General features: G+C 38.2%; 1 protein-coding gene across 2 annotated transcripts; it reads right to left on the bottom strand.

Moving 5' to 3' along the window:
* Nucleotides 1–1,833: 1,833 nt before the first annotated feature.
* Nucleotides 1,834–11,866, bottom strand: NRPB1 (RNA polymerase II large subunit). 2 transcript variants are annotated; one of them, XM_048125109.2, is made up of 15 exons: nucleotides 11,572–11,866; nucleotides 11,198–11,461; nucleotides 10,394–10,693; nucleotides 10,115–10,273; nucleotides 9,752–9,913; nucleotides 9,436–9,656; nucleotides 9,208–9,349; nucleotides 8,790–9,125; nucleotides 8,423–8,709; nucleotides 7,285–7,543; nucleotides 4,156–7,217; nucleotides 3,640–3,690; nucleotides 2,736–2,789; nucleotides 2,512–2,638; nucleotides 1,834–2,274 (listed from the first exon to the last, which is right to left on the bottom strand). In XM_048125109.2, exons 1-14 carry the CDS (start codon nucleotides 11,653–11,655, stop codon nucleotides 2,518–2,520), a joined length of 5,502 nt encoding a protein of 1,833 aa, XP_047981066.1. In that variant the 5' UTR covers nucleotides 11,656–11,866; the 3' UTR covers nucleotides 1,834–2,274; nucleotides 2,512–2,517. The 2 variants fall into 2 exon arrangements, with proteins under 2 accessions (XP_047981066.1, XP_047981065.1); XM_048125108.2 differs by having other exon boundaries at nucleotides 1,834–2,259.
* Between the last annotated feature and the right edge of the window lie 2,559 nt (nucleotides 11,867–14,425).

Genomic DNA, 14,425 nt, shown 5'->3' with positions numbered 1-14,425 from the left:
GACTTGGGCCAAGCCCGCAACTAGGCCCAAGGACCAAGCCCACGACCAGGCCAAAGAACAGCCCAAAGACCAATTGCCAAGTCCAAGTCCAAGTCCAAGGACAAGGGCACGGGCGCGCGGCACGCGGCTCGCGGCGGGGCGGGCGGTGCGCGCGTGTGGGCTCTTACAACCCATCTTAGTCCACTATAATTATTACATGTAATAATCCTTCTTATTAAATACTAGTTTAATAAGGTTGAAACTTTCAATGTGGGATAATTAACTCTCTTAATTATTCCCTAATCTCCTCTCATAGCTTATTAAGTTTGCAATTTTTGCACAACTTTAAACAATTATTTCTCACTCACCGGGAATCGGATTTGAGAAAATAAATATACCACGGTCATCTACTCCGAACGTAGATCGATACTATATCATTTAATTTTACAAAATTAAATGTCTCATTGAAATTATAATTGGTCAAAGTCCATTGACCGGGCATAGATTCCAACAAGAATTGAGGTACAGCACCTTGAGTTGCACTGTCTCGGGCGATTCCCAACGGCGTATGCAAGTGGGAACAACCCCAAAATTCAATACTACATCAAAGCGTGGTGCTCCAGTGGTAACATTTTCATTTTTGTTAGTTTTTTTAGTTAGTTAATTATTTGCACTCCTACTAACATTTTCGTACTCCAGTAATTAATGTTTAGTTTGCGCTCCTGTTTTATTTTATACATATTAGGATCGTTTACTATACTTTAATTATTTTGATTTTCCCTATTATGTTTGTTATTTCATTTATTTTAATTGCTTCATATATTATATTGATAATCTATTTTTTTATCATTTTAAGAAACGTAACTCGTACTTCAAATAAAAAAAATCTTACTAGTTTTTTTTATTGCTTTTATCTTTTAATATGAAATTCTTATTTTTAACATTTTAGGTAATACTTCTCCGTCCCACTTTAGGAGTTCCATTTGAATTTGGTATGCGTTTTAAAAAATATAAAGAAAAGTTGGTGAAAAATGATAGTGGAATGTGGGTCCCATTTTTATATAATAATCTTATAATAAAGTGTGAATGAAATAAGGTTAGTGAAATATAGGGCCTATTGTCACCGAAACTCCTAATATAGGACGGACTAAAATGGTAAACCGAGACTCCTAAAGTGGGATGGATGGAGTATTATTTTTAATACAACTCGTACTTCATATAAAAAAATTCTTACTATTTAAATTATTTTTATAGTCAATATTACTTTATTTATAATAATTATTTGTTATATAATTCGTACCCCAAATCAAAAACTCTGGATACGCCAAATCACGTTTAATCTTCACGCTCATCTTCACATTATTGATAAGTTTTCACTATCGCCCAATATGATTGGACCATGCCTAAAGCTATCTCAATGACCTTCTGCGCAACCTCTTTCCTTTGGGCAAATAATGCTCTCTTTCGATTGATGGAATGAGATATCGTAATTACAAAGATTGGTCACTTTCATATAGATATCTTTAATGAACTTTGTACTAGCTTAAATATGATATTTAGTGTACTTTTTCCTTTTTGGATGAACTACATATAGAATGTATTTTGTAATAATACACTTCAATCACCTTTATTAGTAATAATACTCCAACCAATTTTCTGCTTGGCACTCTCTTAATTAATTAATTATGTATTAAAATCAATGTCGTCCACCATTAACATCAATCCAGAGAATCTTTTAACCAATCGTATAGCATGCGCCAAATTAAATAACCAATCGTATAGCATGCGCCAAATTAAATAAGCCAAAAGATCCAAAAACTATGCAAATCCAAAGGTTTTAAGTTTAAAACAATATTCATTCAACAGTGAGATCATAACTTTCATTTGAATCGATACCGACAAGACCACGGTTTCAAACAAACAAAGTTGCAAATCCAAATCGACTTAGGATTAGTTGAGAAGCCACATATCACAGCTTCCAGTACAATGAATTTAGTTAAAATAAATGCTTTACGTGCAACCTAAATTTAAGTATGATTCTCCTAAAATAATGTTTCTACTGATTTTGTAGGAAAAGTGTTCCCAATAAAATCACAGAGAGATCCACTATAGATTCAAATTTGAACATTTGTTCTCTTACAATTACAGCAGAGCTAGGCAAATAACTGTAGCAATCAATCTCGCTATCAGAGCGGGCGATCACCAACATATTTGGCTCATACATACACACACTTGAACCGGTAAACTTGGAGACACAATGCTAGAGAAATGCCAAAATACCTGCAACAAATGAAGCTGATTATAGATTCTTAGCTGTCTGTTAACACAATTATGTACTCAAAAGTAAGAGATTCACCAAGACAACAAATCTTAGATATACAAGTAGAGATGAATCCGAAATCATAAATGTTAAATATCCAAGTGGTAATGGCCTGCAACTCGGCAAAATGGCATTCATATGTATGGATAATATTCTCCTATAACCAAAAAAAACGTATAGGATCAAGAATTCACAAGGTCAAGAAACCTTACTGCAATTTATTGATTGCCCTTGTCATCCTTCACACTCTTGTTATCTTTGTCATCCATTTGGGTAGAGAATTGGCTGGCAGATGATGGGGAGTACCCTGGCGCACTGGGGGAGTATCCACCGCTGGGGCTGGAGACGAGCCAAACAAAGAAAAATCGTATGAGCACAACAGACTCCAATAAGTTCAAATAGCATTTGATCTTACAGTGACTATTTAGGCACTCACCTATACTGTGGAGAGCTTGGACTATAGCCTGCATTTCCTCCTGAACTGTATGGGCTAAAAAATCACATTTCACCAGTTAGTTGGAAAGTTCATTCTGTAAACAATATTGCAGTGTAGGTTTATGCTTGTGGCAAAAGTATTCACCAGAAGCCTGGAGCTAATTGTGAAGTGCTTTAATGTACTAACAATGTTTAAATAATAGTAACAGTATCAGTCATGTAAAGATAACATGTTGAGGAAGGAGGTTAGATATATATATAATTGACTCCTATGAATCAATCATAAACAATAAGTCAAGAACAGTACTAAGATCCACCAACATACCCCGACGATAAACGTTTTTGGTAGTTGTTATAGATAGGGTTCTTTTGGATGCCAAACAAAGGGATACAATACTACCTCCGTCCCACAATAAGAGTACACTTTCGCCATTTTAGTCCGTCCCATAATAAGAGTCCATTTTCACTTTTACTATAAATGGTAAGCAATCCCCACATTCCACTAACTCATTTCACTCACATTCATTATAAGACTAATACTATATAAAAGTGGGATCCATACTCCACTAACTTTTTCAACCCACTTTTCTTTACATTTCTTAAAATCCATGCTGAGTCAGATGTGGACTCCTATAATGGGACGGAGGTAGTATTCATGTAAAACAGTTGAATTGGTGTTATGTTGGAAGCCAGATTGGATCTCTTTTATGATTTTGTGTCAAGGCTAATCCAGTAATTACCATTCGGTAATAATTGGATTAGAGTGTCCCATTTAATTCCACTTTCCAATTGTTAGTTCATTTACACTAGTAATGTGAACAATACACTCACAGAAAGCAATCTGTACCAACATGGTTAAGTATGCTGAAAACGGGATGGAACAAAGTAAGCAATGATGAATATACCTGCTTGGACTGTAACTTGGACTAGAAGGAGAATATGATGGTGATGTTGGGCTGCAATACAAAAAAATATATATTGTCAGGCCACAAATCAAATTTCACTAAATTACGGTAGCATTTGAAAGGGAGTTCAAATTTCACTAAATAACAGTAGTATTTGAAAGAGAGTTTCACTAATTTAGAATACATCCCATATTGTCAGGAAAATAAAACAAAAGAGAACAAAACAAAGCAGGGGTCAACCTGTGTAATCAACCATGATAATTAACTATGAGTTGTTCTAAAAAGAATATGATCCCATGAGAATACTGAAAAGCCAGTTACTAGTGATTATGATTTATCCTCCAAGAAAACTCACTTTTCTACTAAGGCACCACCAAATAAATTCGAGGCAACAATTTACCCAGTTTCTCATGTGGACAATCCAGGATAGAAGCATTGTCTAATACATTTAGGCAAGCCTATATCTGTTAGCAATCTTGAAGAGCAAACATTTAAATAAGGTTTATCAGAAGTTACCTGTAACTTGGAGAAGATGGACTGTATGGACTTGAAGGTGTGATTTTTGGACTTGTTGGTGAATATGCCTGTGAAGGGCTGTACCTTGCTGAAGGATTGTAACTTGGTGAGGTTGGACTGTAGGTTGGTGAGGTGGGACTGTATCCAGGTGAAGTAGGGCTGTAGGCAGGTGAGGTGGGGCTGTATGAGGGTGAGGTGGGGCTGTATGAGGGTGAGGTAGGGCTGTACGAGGGTGAGGTAGGGCTGTACGAGGGTGAGGTGGGGCTGTACGAGGGTGAGGTGGGGCTGTACGAGGGTGAGGTGGGGCTGTACGAGGGTGATGTGGGGCTGTAAGCTGGAGACGTTGGGCTGTACGCAGGTGACGTTGGGCTGTATGCTGGAGAAGTTGGGCTGTAGCTCGGAGAAGTTGGGCTGTAGCTGGGAGATGTTGGGCTGTAGCTGGGAGATGTAGGGCTGTAGGAAGGGGATGTTGGCGAATAAGATGGGCTGGTGGGAGAATATGCAGGGCTTGTAGGGCTATATCCAGGAGAACTAGGACTATATGTAGGGGAAGTAGGGCTGTAACCAGGGGAAGTAGGGCTGTAACCAGGAGAAGTAGGGCTGTATCCAGGAGATGAAGGGCTGTATCCGGGAGATGAAGGGCTGTACCCTGGAGAGGACGTGGGAGAAAATGCCATCCCACCCACATATGGAGAAAACTGAGCATCAGAAACAGGAGATAATCGAAGATTTGGACTCAGCATATAATTTGGTGACATCATGCCATCATGATATGGGGTCCCTGATATAGGCGAACGGCCAGGAGTCATGCCAAACTCCAGACCACCTTCCATATAACTGGGCAGAGGGATCTCAATAGCTTGTTTTAGCATCTCTTCGTTCATATACAAGGCACAATCACCTGTGCCAATAGGTGCAAGCTGACCTAACATGATATTCTCAGTGACACCCCTGAGGTAATCAGTTTCTGCATACACAGCAGCATCAAGTAGAATGTCCACTGTTTCTTCAAAGGAACATCTCATCATGGGGCCAGTATCATTGCGATTAATACCATGACGAGTGATAGCCATCAAGTGACCACGATATGTCATGGTATCACACAATATTGCCAAATGTCTATAGTTAACATAAGACCCATCAAATGATATGACAACACGCAGCTCATCAAGCAATGCTTTGCGAACTGCCTCGATGCCAAGAACTTCAATAACTTCAATCAAGTGATTGCTTGTTGTCCTACTTGCATCTACATCTTCATGGCAAATGACAGCTAAAAGATTAACACCTTCTGTGTCAAGCATCCATTCATTCTCAGCCTTAAAACCTTCATTTTCATCAAACTTATTCACCTTGCCATTCTTTATGAACACCTTATTGATATCTGGTATTCCCCGAAGAGCCATTTCTGTGAGCATGTTACCCTCAATCTTTTTCAGGAAAACATCATCCTCAGCCGATTCATCATTTAACTCACCCTTAGGGGCTTCCTCATTCATAATACGAATACGAAGGATAAGCTTTTCAGCATTATCATCATTAAATATGCATGACAGATCATCATCAAATTCGGCAGTAATCTTCTCTGCAATATCAGCCATGCTGAGTTTCTTATCCACCATCATTTCTCTGTTTAACTCTATGCGAAGCAGCCACGGAGAGACTTTGTCAGGGTCAATCACTTCATCTGGCATCTCATAGTAAGACTTCACAAATTCAACATCTTCCTCAATAATAGTGCTCGTAGGATCTGGATCGTACCATACCTCTGTTGCTTGTGTTACACTCCGCAAAGTTGTATACTCCAGAGCGCACTGGACATTTTTGGCCTTCTCCTTAGTTTTGCTTACACCAGGCTTCAGGTATACCGAGAGAGAGGGTGTTTTAATTTTCTTAGCAACATTAATAATCTCCCTCAACCTTGGTACACCTAAAGTAACATTCTTAGCACTCACACCAGCATAGTGAAATGTATTGAGAGTCATCTGTGTAGCAGGTTCACCAATGGATTGTGCAGCAACACATCCTATCATTTCTCCAGCAGCAACAAGTGACTGAAGAAAACGAGATTCTATCTCGCCAATTACCCAGTCAAAAGCCTCACGGGTAAGTCTGTACTCCTTCAGTACCCTTTTGCTTGCTAAAGCACTACGAAGCAATATGTTGAAGAAAAGAGTAGCATTCTTCTGTGCTTCCAAACTCAGATAATCATCACCAACAACCACCTTAAGCCTTTCTTGCAACTTATCAACAGCTTCTACAATCTCCATTGGATGAATATCAGAGGGTCTCCGGAAATCAACTCTAAAGGTCTTCTGTGCATTCAAAACAAGCCTCTTGATGTTAACAGGGAGGGGCCAAGAATTGTCACCGGTGGTGGCAATCTCTGTTCCAAGTAGATACCTATCAGCTTCAAGTTTCTGAACCTCTGCATCAAACACACTGCGGATTTCGCGAATCGTTTTCAGATCTTCCACAGCTTCAGGCAACATATAATTAGGATTCCAATTTGGGTGATCAATCTCATATTTGTACATGTCACTGAAATCCAATTTCTTCAACTTCAGTGATTCTAAAGGTTGTGATTCGATCCAAACTGCATCCATACCATCTTCCCCATACAGAAACTGAATGACATCACCTAAGGAATTTCTAACAGTCCCATCATACTTAACCATGATATCTTCCATAGCCTTCACCAGTCGCCTCTGAATATATCCAGTCTCAGAAGTTTTCACTGCAGTGTCAATGAGACCTTCCCTACCACCCATGGCATGGAAAAAGAACTCTTGAGGAGACAGCCCTCGGAGATATGAGTTCTCCACAAAACCACGACTCTCTGGACCATAATCATCTTTGGTGAAGTGTGGAAGTGTGCGATCCACAAAACCAAAAGGAATCCGCTTGCCTTCAACATTCTGCTGGCCCACACACGCGGTCATCTGAGAAATATTGATGAAACTTCCCTTAGATCCTGCAGTGACCATAGCTTTGAGGTTGTTACTTTCTGCCAAGCTCTTCTGAGCACTGCTTCCAGCATCATCACGAGCCTTATTCAACACCTGAAGGCACAAAACATATATCAGGATTCATCAGGCTGCAGCAAGGAAATCACATGTTTCAACAAACCTGGTTAACTCTGTTCTCAAACGATTCCATCATTGTTCTTCCTGGCTCAGCCTCCAATTGCTTTTCTTGTGCAGCCCTGATAAGCTCATTCACCTCATTCTTAGCTGTGTTAATAGTTTCAGAGATCTTTGTCATTGTATCATGATCAGCAATGGTATCACCAATTCCCATGCTAAAAGCATTCTGCAAAAGCCAATAATTGACAAGCCATTGTGTATGTCCCAAAAATTTCCGTGCGGCATCTGGACCAACTTCTTCCCTGAGATCAGTATACTTTATTAAACACATAAATAAGAAAAAATAATCTTTCATGAGCTTTAACTCGATTATTATGGACTCATGATTTCATGGACTATGTCATATGTTTTGATGTCACATGCTATAATATTCAACACAGGAGCTAATAAAAGTGGAAGAAGATTGGCGTATACAAAAGCTGAATTGTTAGGGAACTACAGAGTTCACCAACAAGATCCTCTTGTAGTTCTAAACTTTTGGAGAAAATTAACCGCCCACTTTTTAACCATTTCCAAAGGGATTAAGGAACACACTTTCTTGACAAAGGCATTTATTTTTCTGTCATCTACGAGAGTGCAAGCATGGAGACGGATAGAGTCCATTGCCTGCTATTGAAAAGCATGTAGTTTAGTCCCAAAAGGAGACTTTTTTTTGGTGTTGAAAAGAGAAAAGGGGATTTATTGGCAATTCAAGGAAGTTCTTTTTAAAACAAAGCATTACTTCTTCAATCAACATATTGTGAGATCGGATATAAAAAAAAAAGTAGACACCAGCTTCCTTTAATTTCTTTACATGCATTTGGCTGTTGTCCCTTTGACCCTAGTGCAATGGACCAAGTTAAGATATCATGATTTTTAAGACTATAAAAGTGAAAGTTATGTATTTGCTCTTAAATTTCGAGTTGAACAAAACATGTTGATGACCACCATTTGACCCAACCCAACTCTCCCCATTTTGACAGTATGCTACTTGAATCTTCAGTATGTGGACCCCAATCACCCCCAATTCATACATATTCATAAGTTGGGCGGGTGTGTTTGAGAAACAATAGCTTCAATTTCAAAACCCATCAAATACTGAAATGGTAGTATAGTGCTAAGAAATGCCTTAAAAAACGTACCAAATAACATGTATGAGACTTCCACTAGATGACCCGAGTGTTTTCTTGCATAGGGTGCCTGAAAGTAACTCCCCTTTTTCTATACGTACTTGAGTATCTCCCGGAGTAATAAATCCCTTTTCAGTTTCTTGATGCCATGCTGAATACCTTAATAGATTTATCTGTCTTGGTATGATTAAATTAAATACTTGTTTCCCAGTCCAAAGAGGCTTAGGTTTCAGAATTGTTGGAGCAGGTACTTTGCCGTCAAAATCCTCCCACCACATTAGGATATTCATAAAAACATCCTGCACATAGACAGGGATTTCAGACTGAATATACACAGAACATTTACCTAAAATTCACATAAAAGAACATCAGATGCTACCTTCTCAATAAATGTATCTCTCTTAGTAATTTTGCGACAACCTAATAGTGAATCCTGCACAATTCCCATTACAGGTCGATTGGCTTGAGGTGACACAATACATTTTGGAACCATCATTAGTTCCAAAACTTCGGCTCTAGTTTCAAATGACTGAGGCACGTGCATATTCATTTCATCTCCATCAAAATCAGCATTGTAGGGTGAAGTGACAGATAAATTTAAGCGGAAAGTTGAATAAGGCATAATCTTGATTCTGTGGCCCATAATGGACATTTTATGGAGACTCGGTTGCCGATTGAACAGGACAAAGTCTCCATCATTTAAGTGTCGCTCAACCTATACCATCAAATAAAAAAAATCAGGTGTCATAAGGAATCCACTGCTTGATCATTCTCAATTATATTGCTGGGTGTCTCACCTTGTATCCAAGTTCCAGATGCTGATCACTGCTCTTTTTCAAGTACCGGAGATCAAGCCTCTGTCCATCATCCCTAATAATATATTTTGCGCCAGTTTTACCAGGGGGAGGATGGGGTCCATATTCCACAAGCTCTTTCAATCTATTTTCAATGTCAAGATCTGGTTAAAACGAATTACCAAAAAGTATAGAATGATCAATATCAAGAAATATGGCAAGAATGGTAACCTTTCAATGTTATATGGAGTTACAGTTTCAGGATATGTAAGATTTAAGGCAATACTCCAAGGCACACCCAGCTGGTCAATGTTGATTGTTGGGTCAGGTGTGATCACAGTCCGAGCCGAAAAATCTACCCGCTTACCCATCAAGTTGCCTCTTATCCTACCTTCTTTTGCCTTGAGCCTACTACATATTGATTTAATGGGTCTGCCAGATCTTTGGGTAGCCTGAAGTATATAGAGATACTTCACTCGTTAGACAAATGGTGTTTTATGACCTGCATCCACAGTCTCAATATACTGGAAAAAAAAAATAACCATACTCTTGGTTGACCAGGTAAATCATTGTCAAAGTATGTAGCCACATGAAACTGCAGCAACTGTGCAAACTCTGAGATGATGTGTGCAGGAGCCCCATTCCGCTCCTGCCTCTTTAAATTCTCATTGTGCCTAATGATCATGGCCAGTTGATGAGTTAAATCATCCTGCATAAATTGACTCAAACATTAGATCCTCCTGCAAGTTAAAAGCAGCAATCTGAGGAACCTTGCAAATAATTGACTTGATCAGTTTTCATTGAGCAGAACCTGACACACTGAACTGACCCATAGGAACGCTAAAGAAGTCTACCAATTAGGGTTAATTTAAGTCCCATAAATTGCATAGATCTAAAGGAGAAGACATGCCTCGCTCCGGGAAGAAGTATCCATCATCACAGAAGGCCTAACTGGAGGAGGAGGGATTGGAAGAACTTGAAGAATCATCCAGTCAGGGCGAGCATATTTTGGATTCAAGCCCAACAACTGACAATCTTCATCAGTAATTCTCTTCAATATGCTAAGCACCTGAAACAAAAAAGAAATAGAGATTGTTGGGATTAACACATGAACCATCCTATCAAATTATTCAGGTTAGAATGAAAGTTTGAATTTCCCCATTCTCTGGAGATTTATGATACACGATACCTTCTCCGCAGAGAGTTGTTGTTTCCTTTCAACAGGTTCAGGCATCTGATCCTGATCATCACTTTTCTTCTTCTGAGCCTTGTATTCAGCAACCATCTTCATCCCATCTATAGAAATCTTTGGTTGCTGAGCACCACATCCACCCCGAGACTTCTTCACAGGTTCATCAGAATCTTGATCTCGTACATCAATCTCATCACCTCCTTCACATTTGGATTTGTTTTTGCAGGCATCTAATATCTTCTTTAACCTATTTTTAGGGTTTCTAATTCTCATTGCTTGCTTGAACTTTGGTTCCTCCTAGAAAGATTAAAGAGGATTAAAATATATTGCAAAAGAAAATGATAGTTGCGAGTAATTTTGTAACCATGAGATCTGATAAGTATAATATTCAGGCACTAACAAAAATTACTCTTTTACAGACAGCAAGCTCCTAGCCTAGGGACTCGGAGATGCATCTAGATCATAAAATGCCTCAAACTGCTTCTAGTTTACCAATATGCATCTCTATAAAAGTAACACGGTTATGGAAGACAGCCTAAAATTGGATTATTGCCATGCAGAAGTCTTACTATCCTTTCAATTTCAAAAGGAATAAGACCGAAGTCTGACACACTAGTATCCGAGTATATACATGAAACTATCATTTTCCGCTACTCCAGCATATGCTACACCAATCGTAAAAAAGTCACAGTATGCTACTCAGGCCAGGAAATATAGTATACAAATTCGTACTACTAGTTAAACAGAAGGCGCCCCACCATCCATAAACTTCAATCTAGCTACTTGGGCAATGTATAATACCTCATCAGCTAAAATCTTGGAGCAATTGAAGCAGACACTGCGGAGAATACTGAGCACAATCTTCATGAACCCAATGTGAAACATAGGTTTTGCGAGCTCAAGGTGACCAAAATGACCAGGACAGTCAGCCATGTTGGCCATACAAGTCTCGCACTTCATCTTTCGATCAATCGTCCCCAAACGCGGGTCGCTCAAACCACCGATCTTCGGCTTGCCTCTTTCCGTCGTCTCGCTGTGCTCTATATGCACAACCGACATTTGTCTCTACAAAACACACAATAAAACAGGATTCCATCACCAACCGATTCCAACTCAATAACGCACACTTAAAACTGAACCTGAAAGCTCAAAACACTGGAATAGTTGGGAATTACAATCTCATCGGGGCTGAGTATGCCGAATTGGACAAGGCGGACTTTCGCGACCTCTGCCGGCGAGAAGGGGAAGCGCAGATCCATTGCGACACCGGAGATTGTACCCTAGGGTTTTCGATTGGGATTTGTGATGCTAGCTAAAAAATCCAAAATTAGAAACAAATATGGTTATTCAGTACAATCAAGATTTCCACGGTTTCAGTTAAGTAATTGGTTTTTTTGGGTTTTTGAAAAATGGTGCATTTTTTTCACGCTGCGCTCATCTCTGAAGGAGGAGGCGGCTCTGAAACAAAAGAAGAGAATTGGGGGTTGAAGGGCCTATTTATAGAAAATCGATGGCTTTGAAGTCGGCGCTATTGGGGGCTGTTTGGCTACTGAGTCCATTTGCCACAAAATATAATTTCATAAATTGAACCCTAAACTACCTTCCTCTTTAGCTAAACACACCAATCGTTTCAAAAGATTTATAATCCTCATATTTACATTAAATAAAATTAAAAAGAAAATATTAACCCAAGGTAGTTAAAACATTTCTTTTGGACAATGGATTTAAAAAATTGGTATTTAAAAGTCAAAATATATATATAAAAAAAGTAGAATAAGAGAAATGAAGAGAAAAAAGTAAGAGAATGAAGAGAGAGTAAAGTATGAGAGAAGACAGAAAATTTGTCAAAAAAAAATTACTCAACTACTTAGAACAACCCAAAAAACAATGCGATTCAAGTACATTTGAACGATGGAATAGTATATATCCTTGACCAAACCTAAAGTTCGTAATACTACTTATTACTCAAATTTTATAAATAGCATCATGAATTTTGACCGAGATATTCTCCTGTATTAAGGGCATTTCTTATGGGCACGAGATTTAAAAATTTAATGTGTTAAATGTTTAAGTGTGGAAAGTAAAGTAAGACAGAAAATAAAGTGTGAAAAGATGAAGAGAGAATTAAGTTTGATAGGTGATAACAAAAATTAAAAAAAAATGACTCAACTAATTTAGACCAATTAAAAGGGAATAAGATTCAATTATCTTAGGACTGAGGGTATACTAAATAAACATAACTAATATTTTCGAAAATTATGTTTATGTACTAAAGTAATAACCTTTTTATTTAGAGTGAACTACAAAAATAGTCTCTGGACTATGCTTTTATCTCGCCAGACAGCCCTGGACTTTAAAAATATCCCCAGACAATCCTGGACTAAGCGTTTATCTCAAAATTGGTCCTTTTTCACTGTTTCGTACCGAAACTACCCTTTTAGGGGTTTGGGCATTTTCGGAAGTTCAAATAATTCACTTTTTCAGTTGTCAGAGCATTTAATAATTGTGCAGGTCAGGTTGTCTCCTTATATTAATAACTCTCTCTCTCATTCTCTCTCTCTCACCTTCTCTCCTCCATCTTTCTTCTCTTCCCTTCTTCTTCCTCCCCTTCCTTCCTTCTGCAAAAGTCGAGAAAACATCTCGACTCAAGAAAGAAATCAAATAGAATGTTGTATTTTTGGTGGATTTTGAAGGCTGCAATTACTTGGTTGAGCATTGGTGGGCGTGAAGACGAATTTGGAATAGAAGACGAAGTTAGGATAGAAGACGAAGTTGATTCTGAAGTATCTATCTCCTCCATCTCTCTCTCACCTTCTCTCCTCCATCTCTCTTATTCTGCAAAAGTCGATGCAACATCTCAACTAAAATGGATTGTTGGTAGAAAAAGGGCAAAGGTTTCGGTGGTGTTATCCGAATTGTGTAGTTTTTAACTTGGTTTGGCAGATTCGGCGCCAAGGTGGGAGTTGGGGGAGAGGCCGACGAAGTTGATTTGGTAGATAGACTGCAGTTAGTGAGTTTTGGGGAAATATTATGTTGGCGTGAATTTTATTTGATTATGTGTTTGTAAGGTGTAAGTTGGGAATTTTATTAATTTTGAAGGTTTGAAGGTTGTGATATTTTAGTTTGATTTTTTTTACTCTTTCTATGAATAAAAAAGAGAATATGAAAACCACTCTGTCCGAAGTAGAAGTATGAAATAAGCATTTTCACTCGAAATGTCCAACGTCTGGCAATTAACTAATGCTGGAAATCTAGTTTCGTTTGCATTTTGGGACGCTTTAGCCTTGCAAAGATACTTCTCAGCTTTTCTTCAGACTTTTTTCCACCAATGTGTGTGTTTGGATTTCTGCTTTTCTCCATTTTTTTGTGTTTAGGCGTATGTATTGGGTTGTGTAGGTGTTTATATTGGTTGATAATGTAGGGTTCAATAAGTTCAATGAGTTCGTTGGAAGTTGGATGATTTGAACGCATATTTGGATGATCACTGGGTACTGATCGAATTAGACATATCATATACAATACCAATATCAGTTCGAAACTAATATCATATTTGGTTTGGAAAATAATATCATCTTTATCAACTAATGCATATTTGGTTTTGAAAATAGTATCATCTTTAGTACAAAGGGAAATTGTAATATCAGATTCTCGGTCACATTCATTTCAGAGAATAATATCATCTTTGGTACTAATATCTGAAGATTGCAAACACTACTACACAAAATAATATCATACTGCATACTAGTAGTAATCTGGCCATAGTGGATGCCACAAAAAGATATTAGTTTTAACATATGAAGGTTTAAGTACATCAGTACTCCTAAGTTATGCATGCAATCCTACATAAATGCATACCAAAATCATCATCGATCTGCACATCCCTTTCTATTCTATGGGCAAAAACAAACAAAAAGGAGTTGCAACCCAAATAGTGAAGGTTAGAAACACAGATTGTATGTGATTTACACCAACAAAATCATAAAGTTTCAGTATTTGTAATGCCATTCATCAAATACACCATTTGCAAGG

This window comes from Salvia hispanica, chromosome 1, assembly GCF_029641045.1.
Source record: "Salvia hispanica isolate PSC_SH4W2 chromosome 1, Shi_PSC_v1, whole genome shotgun sequence".
NCBI classification, from domain to species: domain Eukaryota; kingdom Viridiplantae; phylum Streptophyta; class Magnoliopsida; order Lamiales; family Lamiaceae; genus Salvia; species Salvia hispanica.
The sequence above is the reverse complement of the archived record's forward strand: the minus strand, read 5'-3'. Positions and strand labels throughout refer to the sequence as shown.

Bases quoted from the DNA above. Each gene is read 5' to 3' on its own strand.
- NRPB1 (XM_048125109.2), bottom strand. From the start codon at position 11,655: ATGGATCTGCGCTTCCCCTTCTCGCCGGCAGAGGTCGCGAAAGTCCGC. The intron at 9,126-9,207 runs GTGAGACACCCA...TTGATGGTATAG, and splicing joins ATCTGGAACTTGGATACAAG to GTTGAGCGACACTTAAATGA. The intron at 7,218-7,284 runs GTTTGTTGAAAC...TTGTGCCTTCAG, and splicing joins TTGAGAACAGAGTTAACCAG to GTGTTGAATAAGGCTCGTGA.